The 25,843-nt window shown below is 47.0% G+C and overlaps 1 protein-coding gene across 6 annotated transcripts in view; it reads left to right on the top strand.

Moving 5' to 3' along the window:
- Positions 1–25,843, top strand: part of LOC144475797 (serine/threonine-protein kinase MARK2-like) — a 111,965-nt gene that overhangs the window by 42,523 nt on the left and 43,599 nt on the right. For 2 of the 6 annotated variants that reach the window (XM_078192067.1, XM_078192072.1), the window contains exons 2-13: positions 4,513–5,336; positions 6,690–7,017; positions 12,980–13,186; positions 13,843–14,221; positions 14,687–14,907; positions 15,370–15,481; positions 16,710–16,822; positions 17,219–17,426; positions 17,898–18,098; positions 19,338–19,539; positions 21,965–22,132; positions 24,983–25,109. In XM_078192067.1, coding sequence (XP_078048193.1) covers positions 4,675–5,336; positions 6,690–7,017; positions 12,980–13,186; positions 13,843–14,221; positions 14,687–14,907; positions 15,370–15,481; positions 16,710–16,822; positions 17,219–17,426; positions 17,898–18,098; positions 19,338–19,539; positions 21,965–22,132; positions 24,983–25,109 — 2,928 coding nt within the window. In that variant the 5' untranslated portion in view covers positions 4,513–4,674. The remainder of the gene's footprint in view (positions 1–4,512; positions 5,337–6,689; positions 7,018–12,979; positions 13,187–13,842; positions 14,222–14,686; positions 14,908–15,369; positions 15,482–16,709; positions 16,823–17,218; positions 17,427–17,897; positions 18,099–19,337; positions 19,540–21,964; positions 22,133–24,982; positions 25,110–25,843) is intronic. The other 4 variants (XM_078192068.1, XM_078192070.1, XM_078192071.1 and 1 more) reach the window with 4 other exon arrangements.

Here is a 25,843-nt window from a genome sequence, read left to right as displayed (position 1 = left end):
GAGTCGTTCGGAGCAAGTTTTCGCGCGTCCCCGATCGGCGCTCTCTCGGCCGAAGTCTCGAAGAAATGGAGCGCAGCGCGACGGAACGGGGAACGCGTACACGGCAAACACGCGTACACACCCCGATAACGGGCTATCTTATCCTATCGCCGATTACGGCACGCTCGTAAAGATTGTTATTCGTAAAGCGCCGAAACTAATTTCCGAAGGAGGCATACGTGTCGCTCTGTGCGCGCGGCTCGGCTAATTCCCGGGCGCGCGAGTCATCGGACCGTTCATGGTTCGACAAACGATTCCAGCCTCGTGCAATGACCTTCTGGCATTCACGGTCCGTTTGGCGATCGACGAGTTCCCCGATACCGATATTTCGTCAGCCTCGTGCCTCGAGATGAATTGTTTTCCGAACTTTGTGCCGAGTGTCTTCCTTCTTCGAACACGTATCGGATCGTAGCGCGGATAAATTCCGCCGCGAGCACCGGACCGCGGATTTTCTGCGTTTGCGACGAAATCGAGAAGGTGCGGCTTAAAACAGTAAGCAGATTGAAAGTGTTTAAAAATTGCTGTATCGTTCTATTCTCAACTTGCTGCAATGATCCTAGGAACAATGAATTTTCTGATTGGCTTCCGATGTTTGGAATCGACGATAAAAGTGTTTGTTCTTGTAAAACAAATATTTATGCAAAATAAATATGATTTTCGTCGATCGCAGCGAGCACGACCCGAATAGAAATTTCTTTCTCCCTTTAACAACCGAGACTTGAGATCTTCTGAAATTCCTTGAATACTTTCTTGGTTTATTAATCGTTCTCATAAATGCAGTAAAAATCCGCTGTCTAGCCGTGAGTTATTTTTCCGACATTCCCACGTTTCGCGGATCCGAATAAAATTACGTAGACGCGATAAGTCGACGTAAAAATTCATTTCAAATAACTCTGTGTCGCCTAGAAATGGGCGAACGGCAGCGAAAGCGTTAACGCGAGATCGCTCGTTGTTTTGAACAACGTAGAAGCGACTTTATGATGAAATATTGAGAACCGAACGTATTTGTGCTACGACCTAGTGGTTCGATTTATCGATCACGGCGAACCGCGCAAGAGGAAAATGTTCCAAGAACGATAAAGAATACATAGTCGAGCATGCTCCTCGACCCGTTTGCGTAAAGGATTAACGTGTAATCTCGTTTGATCCGCTCACAACTAGCCGCACCTTGGTTCCTTTTCACGGTTAACGCTTTCCGGTTTGTTCTCGGGGGAAAGACGAGAAACTGGCCACAGCCAGATTTCCTCGAGCGTGTACAAAGCCGTCTGTCGGGTTCCAACGATTTCGATAAACGAACGAACGGAGCGAATCCCGATCCGCATCGTAATCCCCGTCGTCGAGCTCATGATTCGCCTCGTTGTTTATTGCCTTCGCAATCTTCGGCGCTATTTTTATAGAGCCGCCTATCTCTCGTCTCGATGCAGTGGTTAATAAAACTGATCCTCTGCTTAGAGGTCTCCTAGCAAACTGTTTCATTATCATGGTCTTCCGACAAGGTTCGACTACGAGTCGATCGTAGATCTCCATGTATTCGTAACAGGGCCGACACTTGGCAATAAATCAATCAAGCATTCTCGATCTCTTCTTCGACAAATTCCATGACAATATGAAAATATTTTTAGCAGATATTTTTCTACGGATTATCGAAGTTTATATTCTAATACAAATAATAGGAAGTTTAAGTAAATCCAATCTTGTAATTATAATGAAACAATATATATTAGTCACCTTTATGGATCAGTAGTTCTAGTGTTAAACGCAACTGGAATGATTTACCCAAAAAAAGAAAGTCGTCACGATTGGATTTATTTAGATATCGTGCAATCTTTGTTAGAAAACGTGCTTAAACATCGTTGCACCAAGTCTCTTAAAAACATTCTTGTAATATCAATAATTGGCAAATAAAGCGCGTACGAAAGGGATTATTCGATTGGTAGCGACGCGTCGAATCGTCTTCCGAGGTTAACCGGCCAATAGAAGCAAAGCGGATACAACGATAATGAGTCTAACTCGCAATCGAAATATTGATATAGAGAAGGAATATTCCGGCAATCTCTGTTGCAATCATCGTCTTTGTTCACGGCATTAACACTGTGTCACGCTGCTTAACAATCTTTCAAAACGTTCAGCTACCCGTATACGGCACGTCGTTTCATACCCGCTGCTAACGAGATGACATTCGCCGTTTCGTTAATACATCGCCGGTGCATTTATCTATTTAACACTAGAAATGCCGAGCAATCGGGGTAATTGGCGTCGCGGTGTCGTAAAATCGACGGGAATCGCCGTTCATTCCGCGAACAAATTTGATCGGTGTCTCGCAATTTCAGCAATTGCGCGAGCGAAAAGTTTTGAAATGGGTCATTTTGTCTGGTGGTTCTAGTGTTAACAAGCGCATAACGCGATTTACTATTTGAAATCCTCCCACGAATAATTCTCGCAGCGCTCGTATCCACGGTTTCATCGCAATCACGGCTCGAATGAAACTGTTAACTTTCGCATATTAACTGAAATTTTCACTTTTCGTGCATTTTTATCACCCGCGACCAATCCATTTTGCATATTGACACGCCGCTGCAACAGCTCTGCACGACTCGTACACTTTTCAACCGTACACCATTTTTCAGTCATAAAAGCGTAATCTCTAGACTGCGGTGCTGTATGCAAAATAAAAGCTGTCCAAGTTAATTTTCCGGAACATAAATTAGATAAAAATGCGTCTCCTCGTCCTATAATCGTAAGAAGTTGAAAATAATGTAACAACGTTGAATTCTTCTATCCATTTTTGCCATAAATACATAAAATCCGCAGTCTCGTAATCGCGCTTCTCGACCAATGGAAAATTACGACAGTTTCGTTCGACGGCTGCATATTTTCCGCCGGGGGCTAGCGTTTTCGCGACGAGCACCGCGTTGGTTAAAACGTTCGTATCAACAAGTACACGCAAGGAATTACACGACTGTCTGAAATAGCGGCATACGCGTCAACTAGTTTCTTAGAAAATGAGCACGCGACTGAAACAAAATTCACTTAACCAGTTCGAAAAGTAATGTTCCGGGAAAACCGCGTTCCAAAATTCACGCGATGAAAGGAACCCGTGCGGCACCTGCCACACTTGAAATTCTATAACTTTGGTAATTTTTCGAATCTTGAAATTTCCTTTCCACCGCACAAACTTTTTTGACACACCCTCGAAATAGGATAGAAAATAAAAACCGAAGGAAGAAGCAATCGATTTTGTAAAATTTCCATATCTCTGATCTTCCTCGATTCGTAATTAATTTCTATGGAAGGTGTTTCGACGTTAAAGTACCTGGTCGTGTAAGTTCCTACGCATATACGTTCGAGGAAAATTTCCTCGAGGCTTGTTGGTCGAAAGGCAACGGGTAGGGGCGCGGGGGGAGGGCGGAGCGGGACGGCACGGGCAGCAGTTAGCAGGAGCGTCGTCGCGATCGCCGGAATCCGGCCGCGCGCGTTAGGTAGACACGGTATCGCTTATCTGCATCAACTGATAACGCGGGCTGACGAAGTCGAGTTGGCCGGTCGCGGGCTTATCGGCTCGAGGGAAATGGACCCGCAGTTGTTCGTGGCCAGTCGTTCGCGCTCGAGCTCGAGTTCGAGCTTTCGCTGCTCGTCCCGCCCGGTTCGCTTCCTGCTGGTCGACGTGGCTCGTTCGGATATTTCCTCGTGGGTTCCCCGCCGGTGATCCAGAACCCGTGGATCCGCTCGAAGCGTTCGACTCTGCTCGGTCGACTGGTCGGTTCCGTGGCGGCGCGCGGCGTTTCAAGCAGTCGAAGCGGCCCGGAGGCCCGCCGTGTGTCCCGCGTGAAACCGCAAGTCGGACGCGATCGAGTGCGATCGAGCGCGATCGAGCGGCTCTCGATCCTCCGCTCGAGGGACCAACGCCTCGATAAGCTCGCGCGCGTGCGCACTCCGCGACTCGCGCACGTCTTTATCTCTGCGCTCGGCTCCGTCGCGCGCGCGATCGCATCGCCACATCGTTGCACGTTTCTCCGTTTCCTCGTCGTTACGATGAGCGCGTTCTCGAAAATACTTGTTCGCCGGCCGCGTGTTCGCTGTGTCGGTGCGAGCTAACGATCATCACACCACCCGGTTCATCCTCATCGCCATCCATCGGGATCAGCGATCCGGTACTGCGCGGGCGATCGTGGCGCGATCGAGAAGCTTTTTATCTCTTCTCGCCTGTGCCCGTCGTATCGGACTGACTGTGCCTGACGTTCTACGTGTGTACGTGCTTGCTCTGCTTCTATCGATCTTTCTATGTTACACTGGCTAGGGGAGTCGCATCGGCGAGGATCGGTCGCCGGAGTCGTGTCCCGTTCACGGGGTTACGGGTAAATGTGATTGTGCTCGGAGTGGTAGTCGTTTGACCCTCGGAGAGAGGATCGCGCGAAGTCCGGCGAGGTCGGTGAGTGGAGGATCCTTAACGAGGACGCATGCTTTTGCCGACAGAGACAGAGATAGACAGGAAAGAGTGAGAGAGAAAGAGAGAGAGACAGATACTCGCACGGCCGCCGAATCCATGGTGAAGGATCGCCAGGACTACTGAAGGATCCGAGGTCCCCCCCCGCTGCTTGCTTTCCAACCTTTTGAAGGACTCGGTCCCGAGAGGCGATGGACGGCCGGGATAGCCCGTTCATCAGGACGCAGCCGGGCAGAGGCTCGTTACGACTGCCCCAGAACCGCAAAGGCTCGGCGACGATTGACCCGGATGGCCAGCGGTCGTCCAACCAGACCAAGGACGCCGATAAACCCAAGTCTCCCGGACGGGTCAAGCCGCTCCACGCGCCGCCCCTGGAGAACCTGAAGCAGTGGGAGCTGGTGGAGGGTGACAGGGGGCTCAAGGTTATCGAGAAGAAGGGCCTGCAGAGTCCTCGGTCGAAAACCGTGGACGAGAAACGAGCTTCCGTCGGAGCCGTCCGGATCGAGACCGGGAAAGCTCCGGTCGGCTTGACTCTGTATCCTGACCTCGAGGAGAAGCTGATGGCGTTCAAGGACTCGAAAATCGTGCAACCGATCGTCGAGGTCGAGGACGATGCGAATCCACCTGTCAGCCTCGGCTCGATCCTGAAGCAACAGAAGGATAACTCGGCGGTCGAGGACTGCACAGAAATGCTTCAGAGATTGGAGCGGCAGGTCAAGGCCATCGAGAAGAACACGCTGGCGGCCAGAGCGCGTCAGCTGGTAGCCAGCTCGGACCTCGAACCGGAAGTTCAGATGCGTTACAGGGAACACGAGGATCTGCTTCGTAACGTGACCGACGACGAGGCCGAGCGGTAAATTTCCATTCGTTCGCGTTCAGACAGACCGTCCATTCGGAGAACGATCCCCCCCGATTCTTAGATCGGTTTGCAAATCTTTTTCTTTCTTTCTTTCTTTCTTTTCTTTTCATAGAGAACGTCCCTTTCCCGCTTGTTTTCTGTTTTAACAAATTATCTAACAAATCTTTGCAGAACTTCGCAGACTTCTCTACGCGTACAATGTTTAACCTCTGACGGAATGCTTGATGTTACTGTAGCATGATTCGAAGCAATTTTGTACGCTGGTGTAGCGAATGATAGAAGAAGAGGCCACGTGCATCGATAGCTGTAATAGTTCTCCATCCTAACTCGAGTATGTAATCTGTGGGCCGATATTCTTAACTCTCTGAGGACGATTGACAGCGTATTGACGACATCAGAACTGTACGTTTTATTCTAGTAGTCGCAAGCATATTATTTCACCATGCACCTAACGATATTTACCGTTCATTTTTCGTAATTTAACCGCGCCGTGGTAGCAGTAGCGTACGTCAAATGGACTCCCATGCACCAGAGAAATTGACTCCGTATCGCTACAATAGTTGCGACTGGAAGACACATAGACATATATCAATTAATAGTGACTTGACGTTAATTTCACTCCGCATCGCTAGTGGCAGTATCGCTATTGATATGGAGACAGTTTACCGTCAAGTCATCATCATTGATAGGGAGTCTATTTAACATCGAATCACCGTTATTGATACAGAGGCAATTTAACAACAAACTACATTATTGATACAGAGTCTATTTATCGCCACGTTACCACTAGCAATGTTAAACCTGCCGAGCAAGTCAAAATGACCGGTTTCACATTTTTCGTTTTTTATAATATTAAAACAAGAAAGACTTTTTCATAGAAAAAATTGTTTAGTAGAATCAGAAGATTTTAATAAAAACAGTGAAACGTCTGAATAGATAGTGTTTTCTTCGTTAAATAACAATATGAGTTAGCTACCCGCGGAGCTTAGCGAGTTTAGTGTTGGCACAGTGATCGCAACTTGAAGGTTGAGTCCTCGATACGCAATCATTTGGTCCTCTAAAAAACAATGAACACCGAGAAGTCTGCCTAGTTTCGTTCGCCATGTTTAAACGAAAATTGCAAATTGCCCTCGCATCGTTTCAAGAAATTACACAACATCCCTTTTCTCGGTTCGCCAAGCACCCCGTCCACACTTTTCTCCGGGATTTTCGCCGCTGTAGAAACTTGGTCGTAGAGTTCCCTTGACCTTTGGCAATCGTCGCGAGCAAAGATTTTACGAGAAATAGCGACGCGACCCTGAGAACGAAGGTAGAACAGAGGTGTTGACGGTAACTTCCACCGAAAAGGGCGACGCCGTTGCAACGAGGCGACGCGACGAGGAACTCGACCGGAAACGCGGGGATCACGGCGAAAAAGGCCACTACGAAACTGTCTAGAACCGCCTCTGATACCCGCCGCGGACAGGAAGCAGAGATGTCGTTGCGGGCTCACAACAGGACCCACCATACGCGGGGTGGCCCGATCACCAAGAAAGACCACCGGCAACAGCAGCAACAGCAACAACAACTACTACTACAACAACAGCAGCAGCAGCAGCAGCAGCAAAACATTGTCGTCTCCAACGTAAAGCCGAGCTCAAACATCACGCGGAAGGCCAGTCTAAACGAAAAGGAGGTAGATATTGCACGTCGGATTAGCTACATCCTCGCGTTATTTTTCGAGCGAGAATTTCGTCCTCGCTGGAAGAAAGTGGCGACACAGAAGGAGAGCGAAGGGAGATCGATGCTCCTCCCTGGCTGTTCGGGCGGAGCTGGGGGGGACGGAGCTCGAGTATCCCGCGATGTCCTTTGTCTTTCCTGAGGTCGGTGCACGGCTGAACTTCGAAACCGTGAAACGATGCGCTTCCACCCTCCCGAGGGTAGTCGAGTGCGTCGCCGACGCGTTTCCGTGTGCCACGCGTGCGAGTGCGTGTCTCTCTGTAATGATCGCGGGACGCCGCCTCCTCCGCGATCCGGTTCGGGCACCCGATCCGTTTCTATACCTCTGCCGAGAGAAGAGGTATCTCTCTGGTGTAGGCGTCGGCAACTAGATCTCGGTAGGAGACCCTTAATTATTCGTCCACGCATTCCTAGATTCTCGGTTTCTAGTCAGTCGACTGGCGTCGCTGCGCAATCGCTCTTGTAATCTCGAAAGCGACCACGTCTTCGAGTAACAAACACAGTGTTCGTTCCACAGTAGAACCTCGATTAATTGAGCCGGATTTTCCTCGAGCTTTATTATTTAGATTTGTGATTATTCCAGGTAGAAACGATGAATCGGCATTTTGTACTACAGTGTCGATAAGTTATCGAAAATAACAAGAAATTGACTACTATTTCTTAAATTCGGATAATCCAAGTTCTACTGTATCGAACAGTCTTTCATTGAGAAGTTGCATGGTCTACAAGATAAAATAAATTCAGAGAGAAACTACGCGTAGATTGATGGGATTTAATTGTCGTCCATATATTTCGATGAAGCGAGAATATTTAAAATTCGTGTAGTTGAGACTCTTTGATCGAAGTACTTTTACAAAACAGTCTCTTTCCGACTGATATGATCTTAACAATTCCGCTAATCGAAAATAAAAAGATAAGGAGGCATGTTCGAATGTACTTTCGTAGCTATCGTCGGTATCAAAATTAGATTTTTGACTTTCTTTTCTCGTTTTTGGAGCGTGTTTAGTGTAATGGAGTCGATTACTTTGGGATGATCAATTGCAGTGACTTCGGTTCGTTTTTGGTACAATTAACCTCGCATTAGGGAATAAGACACATTGAATCTTTATATATATATTTTTTTATTCTGTTTGTTTTTAATTAAAAAAATTTGACACGTCTCATTCAACAAATATGAAGTTAATTATCCCCGAAAACGAACCAAAGTCGCAGCAATTGGCTATTCTACAGTAATCGGCCCCGTTAGCTTGCGCATCTCAAACATTTATGGCTTCATTATTTTGGCGAATTCGGTAAAAATTCCTTCGCAAACATATTTCAAAGAACGCGTGCCACAGGAATAATACAGAATAAAAAAATAAATCGACGTTTTCCGCTACAGTAGACTAATACATAACCTTAACCCCTTGCCACACCATTATCTCCACGGTTACAATGATTAGAACTTTTTCGATTGTAATCACTTCTTCAAAGAAGATAATTTATATTTATCGTGTTCCGACACTTACTTCAACGATTAAATATTGTCTCTGAGAAAGCGGAACTTTATCCCGACTTAGAAGTACGGAATAACATTTAAGTATATACTTCACAGGTTATTGTTAGAAATCTTCGTCCAAGTACGGCAAGGGGTTGAGAAAATCGACGGTGTCTTCCAACAGTAATTCATATCAGCAGCGCAACCTTTCGCAGGCCGAACTCCAAACAGCTTTTCTGTACCGCGTATAATTTCCGTCCCTATTCGATGTCGTGTTGCAAGACTCAGAGCCTCGTAGCAATTTCCAAAAATTCCTGGCCTCGGTGCCATTCCTGCCGACGAGCCTCCGGGGCGTCGAATATCGGCGATTCGGCGATCAGCTGACCGAGCTAGAATTCGATTTCGATCGGGCGCACAAGGGTGCAAGCAAGCACATCCCTCCTCGAGCGAGTGGAGGAATGGCTGGCAGGCTAAAAGAGAGTGAGCGTGAGAGAGAGAGGGAGAGAGAGAGAGAGGAGTAGACCGAAAAAGTGGTGACGATGCGCGGCGTGACGGTAGCACAGTCGACCAACCCTTACGAACCCCCTATCGCGGCTCCGTCGAGGGACGCATGCGTGGCAATCGGTCTTGGTGGTCGTCGGGGCAACTCGCGAGGAAGGTGGTAGGCAAGTAGGCAGGCAGGCAGACAGGCAGACAGGCAGACAAGCAGCCAGGCAGGCAGGCAGCTAGGCAAGCAGTTAGGCAGGCAGGCTGGCAAAGCGGGCTGGCGAAGCAGGCTGGCAAGCTGGCAGAGGCAGAAGCAGAGGCGGCAGGGAGGGTTGCTCGGGAAGCCAGGCTTTCAAGGGTGGTTCGCTGCCACGTTTCCAGCGACAGGGGGTGGTGGGGTCGCGTATTGATTCCGCGGAAAGCATCCCTCGGCTGGTGGACTGTTCTGCTGGGTGACTCGCGGCTCGCCGAGGACACGGTCGTCGTCGGACGGGCAACTTCGACGACGGCCAGCCGCCTCTCGCCGAGGTGCCTGCGTCTGTCTATCGTCGCGAGGATGCGCTGCTCCGTTCGAGCCTCGTCAGGACCAACGCCGGCCGCGATCAGTGACGTCGGATACACCTACGGCGCGCCTCCGAAGCCACGGTTTCAATTGTCGATCGATCCCTCCGAGCTGCTCGAGTCGCCGTCCGCCAGCCGTCGTGGAGGTCCCCGCATTTAACGGCCAGGTCGACGCTGCCGGCGCCGCGACGCCGGAGCAGAAGCTAGAGCCGAAACCGAAGCCGGAGGCGAGACCTTCGTGGGCATCGGTGTGTCGCGTTCGTCGAACAGCCGGATCGATCCTCGTCTCCTCCTGGTTTCGGTGAACCCCTCTTGGTGCTTCCGTGGACGCAAATTCGGTGAAAGTTCGTCGCCAGACCCCCGCCGATCGATGTTCTCGCTGGTGTGCTCCGTGTCAAGGATACCGTTCGACAGTGCCCAGTGACAGGCCTCGTTCGCGCGAGCATGTAAATAGTAGTCGAAGTCGCGGAGCGCTGGCTTTCAAGAACCAGTTCTAAGAAAACTGTTCACTCGGAAGACGTCGCGGTAGCCCTCGGCTCGCGCGAAGCTACCAAAGCGTCCTCCTCTCGACCAAAAGGAACCCTGTACCTGATCGCTCGCAGCCAAGGACGATGACCGACCGTCTCCACCGAAGGACCAAATCCGCTCGTTCGCGAAGTCGACTCGATTCACTATCGGGCAATTAGCGTGCTCCGCCACCGTGTTGTAGATACGTAGGATAACTTACAATAAGCTGTGATCGGATGGAAGATGTCGGGACGCAGCGGTACACGCAGCGGCGCGTCGCGAGAACAAAAATGGCCAGCCAGGACGAAAGAAGGGAACGGGATCGGGGCCGATTCGCTGGCGCAGAACGTCGGTGCTTGTCCGTTTGAACTCGAGACTGTCGATCGCGTTTACACGACACCGGAGTGCGCGGTGTAACTGGGAACGGGGCGAGTCGTTCGTTTCGTGCGAGACCTGCTGCTCGTCGCTCGCCGCAACGTCGTCGACGACACTCGCTTCCGGCCACGCGATCTCGTCCTTCTATCTTTCGTGGACATCGACAAAGATCGATCGACGAATCAGCCAAGCTGGCGGCCTCGAAAGTTGCTGCTGCCACCTCTTGCAAGATGGTCACTCGTGGCCACGCGCGGGTAACATCATCCCGTCGTCTCTTTCTTGCCCGACGCGATAGTTTAGCCGCTTGCACTGCGAGACCTCTCTTAAATCAGTCGTCGTGGATCGTTAACAACGATTCGCGAAGCAACAAGTAACGCTTCGAATTTTGCCGATGAATGATCTTGCCAGTCAGGAATGTTCGTAACGTCGATTTCGAGTTGTTGGTTAGATATTTTATAGACGAGTGCAAAGTGTTGGCAGTGTAGCGGTTAAAGTTGTTGCATCGAGAAATCATTCCCGTTGGTTTCGTTTAAACGCCAAATGTGACCGAGTTGAAATATTAAATTGCGGAACATGAGAAGAATTTAATAATACAGTTACACCATTTCCGGTTTATTCGAACGATCTCCATAAACGATTTATCTTTATTTAACTTCTGTTCCGCGCAGTCGTCTTGGAAGAGTCTCATTTTGCATAAAGATCTGCAGTCTAGTCTTGACAATAGACTGTATTCGATATAGAACACGAAAGGTTTTGGGATGGTTTGAAAGGCTTACATTCTATTGATTATCCTGTGCGTTTTCCACACGTACAATATGTTGGTTTCGTCGCGCTTTCGCGTCCGCTGTTATTTAGAACTGAATATTCTTTCCTATCAATGAATTAGTTGCCAGCAATTATCAAACAATTTTATTTATTACTGGTCAACCAAGAATTCTAGAACGAACAGCAATCCCGACCTGCTGCGTCTAACATTCATCATTTTGGAAAACGAACCAAACACGCGATTGTCTAAAAATAATTTCAATTACTCGACTGTTAATTTCGCGACACAATAGCTTCGACATTGTGTTCGGCTTGACGTTTTCTGTACATTTTTCCACAAAAGGCTAAGAGTTGAACAAGCTCGCGAAACAATGCATCGGATTGTACTTTTGTTCGTTTATTTACTTATTTGGTGGTTTTAACGAGAAAACGTTATATTGTTACATACGACGAAGGGGTACGATTTTAAAAGAATTAGCAGACCTAGACTTGGAGCCAGTATTAAAGGCTAGGACTAAGACGTTACGTAATTGATTGAAACCAATAACGCGGTGGCGAATTGATTTATGCAACCGCGAAACCAAAGTTGCTTTCCCGGTGACCCGACGCGACGCGACGCGGCGCCGATGCTTGGAAAAAGCCACGCGAAAGGAATCGAGCTGCGAAAATATTCTGCCGAGCAAAAAGTAGACCAACTCTCGTTGAAAGTTAAGATCGCGTCGACGAAATCGGACCGCCGCACCGCATCGTATCCCGTCACCGCGAACCGTGCTGGTCCACGCGCGTCACGGCCGTGGTGTCGCGCTTCCTTCGAAACGATCTGTATCTGGCGGCGTGCAGCTTTAACGAGGTTCAATTAATTCCATTGAGGATCGTCTGAACGGCCCTGGAAACGCGAATCGCGATTCGCGAATAAACACGTCCGACACACGTGTCGCGGAATTTCCGAATCCGACGCAGAACCGTCGCGAAAGGTTTCCTTCCGCGAACGTCATAGACGAACGTCGTCGGTTCGAAGTTCAAAGTTGAACGTGGTCGAGCACACCGAGCAGATATTGATGGAATCTATGTAGAAGATAGTTCTTAGAAAAATATTTGACGTACGGTTTATTTCGTTGGCCGTGTTGAAACGGCGATTGCAGCGTTTCGAGTATTGGTTTTGAAAAGACTGGAAATGTGGACGCCATCTTCTCGTTGCACTGAAAAGAACGGAGAGCACTCCTCTGGGACGCGCTCGCAGTTCCGAGTATTGCAAACGTATGTAATTAAACGAGTAAAGTCTGGAAGTGTTCTTGAATCGTGAAAGTTAAAAAGAGACATTGCAAGAAGATAAATGTTTAACGAAATTTATATCAGTGAAACGGATGAGTTATTCCGAAAGTATCTTATAGGATTAAATCCTCTGTTAAGTTATCTCTATGACTCGTAATTTGTATAAAATTTAATTGTTTCACGACATCTGGGACAAGAAATATTTGTAAAAACGTATTGCCAACACCCAAGTTCGAAAGAAGTACGCGTCACACGACTCCAAGAACTGTCTATCGCATGCGTTTCATCGAAATCAGCTCGTGCAGCTAGAATAGGTTCCCGTGCAAGTTTGAAACTATCGTAGAGCAGAATCCATCGGCAAAGAGCGGACGTTGCCACAACGAGAACCCGCGCGGAAAAGTTTTCTCGTTTGACACCGCGACGCCTGTGTACGAGAGCAGTCTTTAACGGTCTCCCTGTTTGATGTTCGTTGCAGACAGGGGATGGCGTGGGAGTGTCGAGTCGGCTCTCGTCGAGGAGTCGGACTTCGGAGGAACCCCACATCGGCAAGTACAAATTACTCAAGACCATCGGCAAGGGTAACTTCGCCAAGGTAAAACTTGCCAAGCACGTGCCCACCGGGAAGGAAGTGGCCATCAAAATCATCGACAAGACTCAACTGAACCCGAACAGCCTTCAGAAGGTAAGCGATCGGCTACAAAACAAACTGGAACCCTCGTACACACAAGTATCCATCCAGACATAGTTGCTGTAGACCTTACACTTCGTTTTATTTTACTTTTTTCAAACCTTTACACTGGAGAGCTCTGCCATTTAAAATTTATCTCCATTGTCTTCGCAGCGGAGCCCTCGAGTGCCAAGATAAATATTAAATGGCTCCGCTCCGGGGCCCTCGAATGCGAAGAATTAATTGACAACACATAGACAAATATTTAGAGGTAGAAAATTAGTGAGCTTTCACCGCTGCTAATTAAGAAGTTAGAAGAAAGAGTGTAATAAGAGTGAGGTTAGGCTAGATATGCTAAAGAGTAGCGACCTACAAAGCAGAAACATCCTGGCGGAGATGCTCGTGGGACGTTTGCATCCACTCGGCGAAGGATCGATTGCACTTGAAAATGTCGCTTACACTTCTCCGAGTGCTTGCAAAGAGAGTGCGAGCCTGGTCTGGTCTGTCTCTAGGCTAGGTCTGGATCGTACTCGGAAGTGCTCGCGAGACGTTAAAAGCTACTAGCGCCGAATCTTGCAATTACGCTCGGTCCTACATCCGGGAAGCAATCTTTCCGTCAACGGTATAAAGTTAGCCAAAGCCAGCTGAGCGTGAATGTTTTCGTTTCGCAGTTATTCCGGGAGGTGAGGATAATGAAGATGCTCGACCATCCGAACATCGTGAAGCTGTTCCAAGTGATCGAGACCGAGAAGACGCTCTACCTGGTGATGGAGTACGCCAGCGGGGGCGAGGTCTTCGACTACTTGGTCCTGCACGGTCGGATGAAAGAGAAGGAGGCCAGAGCGAAGTTCAGGCAGATCGTCTCTGCCGTGCAATACTGCCATCAAAAGAAGATCATCCACAGGGACTTGAAGGCCGAGAATCTGTTGCTCGACAGCGAGATGAACATCAAGATCGCCGACTTCGGATTCAGCAACGAGTTCACGCCTGGCAACAAGCTGGACACCTTCTGCGGATCACCGCCCTATGCGGCGCCCGAGCTCTTTCAGGGTACGACGACTTCGAAACTAATTGATTGATAAATAACTAAACCTGCCGACCGCTAGAGACGTCTGACATAGCATATTCTTTTATAAGAATTACAAGACTGAATCTATTCAGACATCTTATCATTTTTATTTATTAAATATAAATGGCTTCTTTTAATTAGATCGACAAGTTGAAAATAGGTAACAATGTTATAAAATTCTTCTTATATCTTCGCAATTTAAAATTTAAAATTTTAACTTCTCGCTTTTGCCACAAATGCATAAAATCCGCAGTCTATCGCTATACTGAAATTAAAAGGTACTTGCACTATAGTCGAACATGCAAACGACCTCGTTTTATTCTTGTCTTATTTTGCCGCAGTGTTTCTCTTGTAAGGAAGAAGTTTATACGTTTATTTGCTTTAAAGGTTACTCCTCCGCCTTCGCGCTTTCAGCGTGCTCATTTTCCATTTGCTTATGTTAACAGGTAGAAAATACGACGGACCAGAGGTGGACGTGTGGTCGTTGGGCGTGATACTGTACACTCTAGTGTCTGGTTCGTTACCCTTCGACGGCTCGACGTTAAGGGAATTGAGGGAAAGAGTGCTGAGAGGAAAATATAGAATCCCGTTCTACATGTCGACCGACTGCGAGAATCTGCTGAAGAAGTTTCTGGTGCTCAACCCGACGAAACGGGCCTCCTTAGAGGTACGTGGACGTGATGCTCGCTTCTACAGTGTCCAACAAACGCGATAGTTACTGCTCCACCGATTTCAATCGATCATTATTGAGGTACAGATGTTAATTTCAGGATCGAAATGGTCTCTGGAATAATAGTTTGTTGGATTAATGATAAAGCGTTTGTTGCGGGACCAGTTAAATATTTTCTGGTTTAAATGTAGCTAGTTAATTATAATCATAGTTAATTATAATTAGTTAAATATAACTAGTTAAATATAACTCGGTTTCGCTTGTCCATGCAAGGGTTAATTGCGCAAAACTTGGTAAAATTTTGTCAGAACTTGTCCACCGGTTGAAACGTGAAACTTTAGCCTCTGGAGCTTTGACCATCTCGTTTGCGACGGCCTGTAGAACGCGTTCCACCATCGTGATTCACGCCGGTGCTTTTAATCGCGGCCTTTCTCTTTTCTCCCCGCTTCGCCCCTCCAGACTATAATGAAAGACAAATGGATGAACATGGGATACGACGACGACGAGCTGAAACCGTACTTAGAGCCCGAGCCCGATTATAAAGACCACAAGAGGATAGGTGAGTCTGCCAGTATGTACATAACACTTACTACTTATTGTTTTTACATATGTATAAATGTACCGTTGCATCGTTTGCGACCACCCGCCGCATCGCTATTCGCTGGTAGTGCCACCGAATCGTCAACGAGAGGTGGTCGTAAATCGAAAAAGCGATTGCTCGCGCGTAGCCGAGAGCTATAAGTCGTGGTGCAACGAAATGGGGAGAACGGGTGTCTCCTGGTTAGGGTAGTCTTCGGTGACACCTATGTCGCTACCGACGGGATTAACCCAAAGCTAACGGTAAATCGTATTTAACCCATGAAGGTGTCTCCGAGTAGGTGTTTTTCTCTGCACGGCAATATACCACCAAGGCTTCATTCTTGAGTAACCTTTAGTTTACTGTGTATACCTTTGTGTACCGATCCCTTGTCTTCGGGGCCGTGGCGAACCGTTTTCACGCCTCCGGGCAGGACACACGCTAATGGACTCCCATTATGCTGTGGCCCCCCGGCAGCGGACGAAGTTCGTGGCTCCGCCAAGTTTGAACTAGTTCGAGCGCGATCTTATTGTTCCGAAGTTTCCATTCGTAGCTCCAAATATTTTCTGCTGTTCGAATATCGTTCTTGGTTCGAATGTCTTGGTCCTACCTCGCTCTCCAATTTTACGCATTTTATCGAAACGAATGCCACTCTCTCCATCCTATTAATCATTTTCCCTAGCGCCATCGATCGGATACCAAGGTACAAATCAACGCTTCGACGTCCACACCTGCAACAGAAATACTTTCGTTCGCCGCCGGCGTTCGCCCATTTACATAGTAGTTGTAAACGCGACACCGCCGTGGTACCACCGACACTTGCCTGTCATTTTGTCGGTGGCATCATGGTGTTGCTCTGCGAGACAGCAAATTTGTCGAATTGGAGAAACGAGGAGCGACTGTCGTGCTATCGTTTTCGATTGAATCGTTCAAAGCGGAACCTTTTCGAAATCCAAACGAGACTGTCCAACCGTTGGAAACGATATTCGACAGCGAGTGATAATTTTAAAATTCAATCCGGTAGAATAGAGTAGAATAGAATAGAATGGAAGAGAGAGCTCGATTCCTTTATTTTGAATCGAGATCTCTCTTCGTTCGCCACGGTCCTGCTCGTAGTAGATGAGGTAGCCGAGCGCATGGGTACGTGTTGACGTAGTCGCATGACGCGTCACGCCGACATTCTTAGTGGTTGTGACTATGCCGCTACGCCTGTTTGTTTTAGAGGCCCTGGCTAGCATGGGATACACGAGAAACCAGATAGAGGACTCGCTGGAACAGGCCAAGTACGATGACGCGTTCGCCACGTACTTACTCTTAGGAAGAAAGACCACCGATGTGAGTATATCGCCCGAGCCGGGTGACGTCCATCCGATAGTCTTTAGAGATCACGGGTCCCAGTAGTAGCGGCCTCGAGTTGGTTTCCATTTTGGCTCCGACTTGAGGCCATCTGGGACCGTTTGAGACCAGGGGGTCACGGTCGAATACCTCCGATAGTAACAAATCAGAGCTCTTACTATTTCTATCGTGAAATTAGGTTATTAGTACTCCGCGGTTGCGCTGGAAATTCGAAATTGTTCGATTTTTATGTTCGAACACCTTCGGCAAATGTTTGTTACAAGAGTAAGGGTTCTGAAGGGAATCAATGGGGGGTTGCTGAGGAGAGGGATGATCGAGGGATGGTAGGAGATACGCGAAGCCAAGTGATACTAATTGATTTGTCTGGGTTCACAGCCGGAATCGGACGGTTCGCGGTCAGGCAGCTCGTTGTCGCTGCGCAACATTCCGCCTCAAGCGGGCTCGGGCGGAGGCGGAGGCGGAGGAAGCGGAGGAGGAACGGGCGGCGCCGTGCAAAGCCCGTCGCATAGAGGGGTTCATAGAAGTATTTCCGCTAGCAATCCAAAACCCAGTAGACGGGTTTCGTCCGGTCTTGAAACGCTTCGTAAGTGGATCGTTCTCTATCCTAAAAGTAGAATCTTACTAAACCTAAAGGAGGGCGTAGATAAACGACTTCATGGAAGACGACCGAATTAATGTAGAGGGTAGCTACTGTCATCACGATGCACGTTGCGAACAAAATTCAGGAAGAAGATTCAATCGCGCATTTTTATTTTGTTTGAGAGACATATAATTATATTGAATATATACACAATATATAGTGAATATAATTATAATACAGGGATAGCTAAAGGTTCGTTCTAACTAACCCGGCAGGTAAAGCAAAACCGATGTCACTGGGTACGTCTGGAAAATATTCATTTCGGAAACTATGTGAATGCACTGTGTACGCGCTCGTTCCCCACGCTTGATCTAGGTGGTGCCGTCCGGTTGCAGTACTTCGCGTAATTCGTTAAGGGAGATTATCGGAAAGTTAAGTCGATTCAGTATACCGCATTCGTGTTTACCTCGTCAGGTGGAGCGTCGAGCCCAGGGAACGCGACGAACCACAACCATGCGACTACGAACACCGGGGGAACGGTGACTGGAGGAACAGCCGGTAGCAATTTCAAACGACAGAACACCGTGGACGCAGCCACCATGAAGGAGAACAGCGCCCGCGTATCCGCGAGCCGGCCTTCGGCTCCGAAAAATAGTCCAGGCCAATTAGACACCAGTGAGTTCTCTTTGTTGAGCCATAGTCTCTTGTTGGTCCTCTGTCGAACCCACGGATTCACGTACGATCCTCGTCCAGCCGCTTCCCAAATGATCGTTGCGTCGTTCGTTCTATAATCTACGGCTTAGCAAAGTTATATATCCGCTTTTGGAATATGGGTTGCTGTGTCTTGGTCTCGAGTCTGTCTACGATTCGACCGGCTCGTGATAATTTTACGTTTACACGTTTCCTTTGTGCCTCGCGACTGGACGCCATTTTGGTTCCGTAGCGCGTGTGGTCGTCGCAGCATTGATCTCTCAATTCTTTAAATACGTTGGATTCCACACAGAGGTTATGGAATAAGTTGGATTCCCCACTCGATTATGCAGATCAGATTTGTTAGAGTTATTCTTCGAAGTTGATTACAACGAAAACGTAGACTGCAGGTTCTGATCATTTTTTGGCAATGAGCAATCAACCAGTCAGTTTAGTTCAGTTTTGCGATGACGACACGTCCCGTGCACCCTCGTCTCCCATGTAGCGAATGCAGGGTCATTTGGACCCGTCTGTAGCTGTAGCAGTTAGTATATTTTATTTATTTATGCAATGTATAATGTACGCTAGTGTAATAATATCTACATCATATTGCAAGATTCGAATCACGGTTCCTTTTGCGTTTTACGCATAATAGAAAATTCCATTGTAGATCAAAATGACTCTGCACACTTCTGCATTCGTCCCAATTCATCATACAGGGGTTCATACGAAATTATAAGTAGTCTGCGTACCTTTATGCAAATGCGTTACAAATCTTTCAATAATGTTTTACTTGCAAGAACTATGCTAAAAGAATTCGAGAACTTCGTGTTTTGCGAGTAACGTTTTAATTCCAGTTGTTGATACAAATAATGAAACGTGAAATATTAAACATATTTTCGCGATGTAAAACTGTACGGTAATGCAAAAGATAATTAGAGAGATCTAACGATTACATTTAGTACCGTCGAACGCATAAGACGCAGCAGTCTAGTTGTAAATCATCAGAATAACAACACGGTGAACAGTTTCAGCGTCGTATCTGCTCGATCTTTCTCCGGAAATGGTCGTAGAAAGAAGCGGATCAGACGTGTTCCGGTGACCCGAAACCATAAACCCTCCTTTCCTGAACATACTCGTTGCAAAAACCGCCTGCGTTATAATTTAAACAAAAAAAGTACGCTGCTTTGTTTTGTGTTGAACTATATCTAATGAGGCTTGCAGTGACAATGTTCATTCTAGGCGTGGGTACAAGTCCCGGTGGTAGGGCATGGACAGGCAAGAGCAACACGATGAACGCAGGGGCAGGTGGCGGTCGGCTTCTCACCTCACCTGCCCCTGGTTCTGGTGGTCGACGTAGCACCATCTCCTATGATCAAGCGAAAACGTCCTCCTCGTCCACCGAACGAACCAACGATGCACCCAGGTATAGTGACAACTAATTACTTCTCTAATCTATATCTATCTCTTTTTGTTTTTCGTTTGTTTTTTTTTGTTTTATTGTTCTGCGCAATCACGCGACTCGAAACGGGGTATTCGATATCGCTCGACACGGCTGAGAAATTCGCCTATTCTCTCTCTCTCTATCTCTTTCTCTCTCGACGATGTGTGGACACTGGCTTCTGGCGATCCGCGGAAATCAAGCGCATTAGTGGACGAAATTACCGTGGATCTTTACACGGATCGTTGTCGATCCGCGTGTAAAACATTCTGCATCTGCTGCGAGTACAGCCGCCACCCTCTCATTCTATTTCGAATCGTTTCAGTAGAAAGCGATACATCGATGCTCTTCAAACTATTTCAGCCGCTTTAAATTGTTGCTAATCATTCGTCCCACGAATTTCACAAAAAATCCGCAGTCCACGAGACACCCTTGCAATTACGGTGACAAAGGATTAATATTGCTTTCGTGTCGCGAACAGCATTGTATACGACACAATTATTTTCTAAGCGGAACATCGATCGAAGTTAAGTGGCTCTGTGTCTGCATGCAATGTTGTTTATTGTAACTTGCAACAGGAATACCTGTAATTTTCGAGGTGTCTGTAATTTTGTCGACTATTGTGCCTCTTCTATATCTCGGTTTCTCGTGGTTTCGCATCGGCGAAGACAATATCGCAGCATGAATACGCGTCCACGCGAAACCAATACAGCCGGCCTTACTACAGTGCCTGCAGTGCCTACACAGTCGAACCCGTATATTTATTCGTTTTCTCGACTCGATGCGCACAGTATGATAAAATGAAAAGAAGAAAAGTTCGGTCCGTAATTGGTTGTTTTTTTTCTCGAAGTTTCTTGTTTGACTAAACTGTTTTCAATTGTACCGACTAACCGTAGGCGATCGATCGCTCGTCCGGCAAACAATACTAAAACCAATCTAAACAAACGTTCTTTCGTCGCCGATCTCCGCGGGCTCTCTCTCTATCTCTCTCTCTTTCTCTCTCGTAGATTCTACGTATATTCTTGTACCACCATAGATTTATACGTATGACATAACAACAATAATCTGTCGTTAAGCCCATCCCTTCGTTCAGGCAGTTGATCTGTTTGTTGTTTGTTGCTCTAGCATGTTGGCTGCTGCCTGCCAGTCGTTCGTTTTTACAGACCACTTTCTTTATATTGGCTTGACAGATGTTTAACCGAGAAACAGATAGATCTTAATAACAGAGGTGTATACAAATTACGTACACACAATTATACAAGTTCCGCTTGCTAATATACATACGTTCTCGATACCGAAGTCCTCTGTTCACAGTGTCACATCTATCACCATAACTCTCGTCACTCTCTGTCTTTTTTTACAAACGTAAATACTAGATTTGCAGAGCGTATGCGCCTAGAAACAAACCATTAACATCATCCATCATACATGTGTCATTCTTATAATATTTTAGCGTCGTGTTCTGTTCCCCTCGACACACGGTGCACATCCTGCCAGCTGAGACTCCTACCAGCAGGACCCGTGGTCTATTTTTCGTCCTCTTCCCGATCCCATAGTACGCTGCCTTCTCCGTAACGTCGCGCCGGCGAGCAAGCTCAGGAATTCACGAAACTTTCGGATTCCACTGCGCGGTATAGGTTTTAAACAGTCTGTTCCGCGGTTTCGTGGACTTAGGACTAAGACAACATCCTCGGGTTTATTTAATTTGTCTGCAAACGTGTAAATAAATTCTGAAACATCAAAACCTTTATTATATTTTGGAAATTCGTTTATTGAGCATATATACGGAAGATTACACATTAGTTATAAAATTACAAAAAAAAAGATACAAAGGTCAGATAAATAATATTTATTATTTTCCCTTCAACGTTACTTTTTCTACGATTAAATCCGATTTAGATTTCACTTTGACAAGCAACAAAGTTCGATTTCACTGTCAAGCAACAAAAGCGATAGAATTTTATTCCTCCGGTGAAAAAAAATTCGCAGCACCTTAACGGCCGACCGCAACGCGACGATACGGAGAGAAACCTGTACACCATCCCGTCTCCTTGAACTTCTCGGTGAAAAACGAAATCCGTTTCGCTCGAGTTCCATTCGCTCTTCGGTACCGATCTAAAAATCTTCGGCAAAATTCTGTCGCCCGAGTGTCCACGAGCCGCGTTATCGAAAAAGAAATGCGTCATTTTGTTTCTATTTTTTTTTCTCTGTCTCTCTCTGTCTATCTCTCTCTCTTCTTCCGAACGTTCTTCCGTGCGGAGAACCAGAATTCGAATTGCGAAAGTACGTGCCTGTGCTTCGATCCACGAGACCGAAGCGGTTCGTGTGGTCGTGCGTTAGAGAAAAAAGAAAGAAAAAAAAAAGGATATGGGACCGAACACGGCAGTTTGTTGACTAGTTTTGTGCGCAGCATGGGCGAGGGCACTAGACCGACACGGGGTCACACCAAGTCTGCGAGCATCAGCGCAGGTCACCGATCCTCGAGTGGCGTACCCCCCAGCGACCATTCACTACTGGACCCTCAACCACGCAACGCCCACAACTCCTTACTCGCCACTGCTGACCCTCTTAGACAGAGGTACAGGTCCCCCAATGCCTTATCAGACACCTTGCGTCGCGATCCTTCACTCATTTCACGCGCCCCCGATGGTCTAACGTGCAGAATCGAATACGCTCCGCGACGGCTTCATCGAGGATTCCTCGGCAACTAATTGCAATTTGCAAGACAATAATCCTTTAAAAGCGATGAACGCCTACCAAAATTTTCCAGATGGCAGAGTTCGGGTCTCCCTTAATTTCGGGGGATTCTTGACCTTGGTGCAAAGATGAACTTCGTGAAGTTTCGCGTACTTTTGCCAGTTGCCTAATTTCTTACAAGAATCCGAAGGCTTTCAAAACCGAGACTTTATCAATTTCCGCACCAATGTCTGAAATTCCCTATTAACCTTTGCAATAGATTTACGAACGTGCTAGATTTGTTTATCGTATCAATTTGTATCATTCGCTAGAAGCTGTATAGCTAAACAATGTCCTTGTACTGCTGAGTCAGAACCCGAGCTGTGCCATCTCGACAGGCTAACGCTACAAGTACCAACCGCTAAACGCTTTCGATTTATCAACATAAAAGAATTATTTATACGAATAAACGATAAATTATTCAAATTACGTAACGAAGGTAATTTTCTACAAAGTTGAAGAAGATGATAAGTCTCGCCGCGCCTCGCGTTAGACCCTCGGAGCAGCTGAGATGTACCGGGAAAGCATTTCTTTTGGTTCCTTCATTCGTTCGTTCATTGGTTAATTCGTTTCTCAACTTTACTTCCTGGGCCACTAACTCTCTTAGGGTAACGGGAATTGTTTGCTCGCGACCGCGCGGCGTGCACGCGGCGCCCTGCCGCTGCACGTTGCACCCTTCTCCGCGCGAGAAAATCGGCCTCGTAGGTTCCTCTAGGACAGTTTCTGGTCATTTATTCGAGACATTCCATTCGCCTTAAATTTCGCTTCTAACTTGCATGACCGCCTATCGTTGATTTTGTTTCTATCCCCCCCTCATCATTGCGAGCTGCGCGACGTTTTGCCGATGAAACGGTCGTTTTCTAGACTGCGGTTCTTTATGTAAAATGAGAATTATCAAATTTGAGGAAAAAAAAACATAAATTAGACGTTTGTGTTTTTACTCTTTTAATAAGAATAAAGTCGGCAGTCTAGACCGTTCACGGAACACGAGCTTCGGTGTCCCGCCGAATCGCGGAAATGTCGCGCAGCTCGCCGGTTTTGGTTCTTTTTTTCTTCATTGTTTCCGGGTTTCTCCGTTCGGTTTTTCTCGTGCATCGTTCTCGAACAAGAAGTACAATCTCTCCGGATGAAATCGGTTCGGAGGATCCAGCCACCTCAGACTTACAGAATACATTAGACGCATTACAACGTAATCGTGCCGTTGCGTTGCATTGATTTAGTTTAATCGCATGAAAACGATAGTAGCGCACACCTTCTTGCGGATCTTTTAGAGGTTTAGAACGATCCGTGTAACATAACGCTTGACAACTAACATATTTGTGTTATTGGACGTTTAACTGAGTTTTCTGTTCTGTATACTAACCGCTGGCCACGAACAGCAATATCTGCGTTCGTGTACGGAAATGGGCCGCGCGGAGAGGTTTCGCCGCGTGTAATTTTCCTCGCGAGATTACACGAGTCTGTCTCCTCTCGTTTGTTTTCTTTCCTCAAGAGGCGGGATCGTTTATCGGGGCAGGACGGCCGCGCGCGTTCTATCGGTCGAATCGATCGCGGGTAAACGCATAGTGTTTCAGCGAGCGTCACTGAAAATGAGGTTCTAATTTTACTCCATCGTACATCTTCGGCGAAGCATGTGCAAACAAATGAATTGCATCGGTGTACACTGCCGGCTGACGGTATCCGACCACTTTTCCACGAAGACACGGTCGCCGCTATTGCTGCCCGCCGTCAATTCACAATTCATGGCCGCTTTCTTTTTGTAGCCTCCGATTCGGAAAACAATTGCACTCGCCCGGTTTTAATTGCTTAAGGGATTTTAATTGCTTTCTCTGCAGTAAATACGAGTTCGTTGTTATTCTCTGTGACCATTGCGATTAAAAAGTGTATTTGTTCAAAGTATGAATTTTCCATAAATAGAATGAATATAAGATTGATAAGACATATGTAAAAAGTGTAAGATTGATAGAATAGGACCGCCTGTGTTTATCAGATTTTTCTGATTCGAGGCGAGATCGCGTTTTTGAAATTGAAAGGCCTGTGAAATTCTCGTTCGTTGCGTGATTCTTCGAATCGAGAGGAACGATCGAGTGGTCGAAAACCATCCGCCGTCATCGTAAGTGTATAAATATAGTTGATCGTCTAGCGATTCGTTCGTTAGCGAAACTAATTAGTCCGCAGTTCTCTGCTTTCTTAGCCGAAACAGTCGAAGCTCGCTTTGCAAGACGTAGAAAACCATCGCTTGCGCATTACACAACCGTTCTATCTCTCGTAGAATCCGCGCCGGATGGTATAATGATTTATTTTCTCTCCCTGATCGTTTCTTTATTTTGCATCTTGTCGCTCTCTCTCTCTCTCTCTCTCTCTCTCTCTTTCCCCCCTCTTCTCCTTTCTTTCTCTCTTCCCCTCACGCTTCTTTCTCGACGAGACTCGTACAATACGGAAACAAACGATCTCACGCATTTAACGCACAAACGCTCTCTTATCGGAGAGTCTACACGGACAAAGCAATTGTTACGCGTAGTCTATTTGCTCTCTCTCTCTCTTTCTCTCTCTTCTCCCCCTCTTTTCGCTCTACCTCTCTTTCTCCTTCCCTCTTTATCTACCTTTCTCTTTCTTTCTATAATTTATTTAATTATGTAAGAACTGTCACGAGCAAATTTAATATAATAGATAATATACCATTTCTAATTAGCCTGGGTGTGTCACCAAGTAATAGACTGGCAACACCTACAACACCAGCATTTCCTCGAAATGTTCCAAGTCGTAGTACGTTCCACTCTGGCCAGAGATCCGCTAGAGATCAGCCAATTTTTGATCGGGTGAGTACGAATCTTCTTTTAAAACGCTCGCGTAAAATATCCACGTCCTTCTCTCACCAACGATCACGCTGTCCAACAATTTCGCGCTTTGTGTTTCGCGAGGATCGATGGCCGATTCACGTTGATCCCGATGTTGTCGCGCCGCTTTTGAAGTTCTCAAAGGCTGTCGGAGAGCGTCAAACGTCGCGCCAAAATGGAAAAACCGCGACAATTCGCCATTGCGGGAAAATTTGTTGCACAGCTGATCGAACGTGAATATTTATTGAGCAGCGTCGTCGTTGTTGTGTAGTATTCCGGCAAGATAATTTGATCGCACTTGGTTCCCACAATGACGTACACCGTTGCACAGTCATTGGGGAAACTACGTGTCTGTCTTGCCGAATAACTCTAAGAGTTCAGGAGTCTACTCTTGCGCACTGTTCGGATTAATAAATATTTAGGGACTTAGATAAACGCTGATCGAAGAATTCATCGACCAAGGATATGAACGTGTTTCCGTAGGCACTTTTGTCCGAGATATAGATGTTCTCTGGTAGTGTTCGCGTCAGCACGGGACGCGCAAGGTGTCAACGTTCTGTTTGCTTTTCGACAGGTGTCGAAACTTCTAAATATGGAATGCGACGACAAGACGCCGTTCGCGTGGAAGAGGCGAGCTGAGAGGAAATGAGGGTGCTCGCACTTAAGAATTCGTTGCCTCCGGGAAAGTGCTGCACCGAGCGGCCATTTCTAAAAAA

The sequence above is a fragment of the Augochlora pura genome, chromosome 10 (assembly GCF_028453695.1).
Source record: "Augochlora pura isolate Apur16 chromosome 10, APUR_v2.2.1, whole genome shotgun sequence".
In the NCBI taxonomy this organism is placed as follows: domain Eukaryota; kingdom Metazoa; phylum Arthropoda; class Insecta; order Hymenoptera; family Halictidae; genus Augochlora; species Augochlora pura.
The sequence above is the reverse complement of the archived record's forward strand: the minus strand, read 5'-3'. Positions and strand labels throughout refer to the sequence as shown.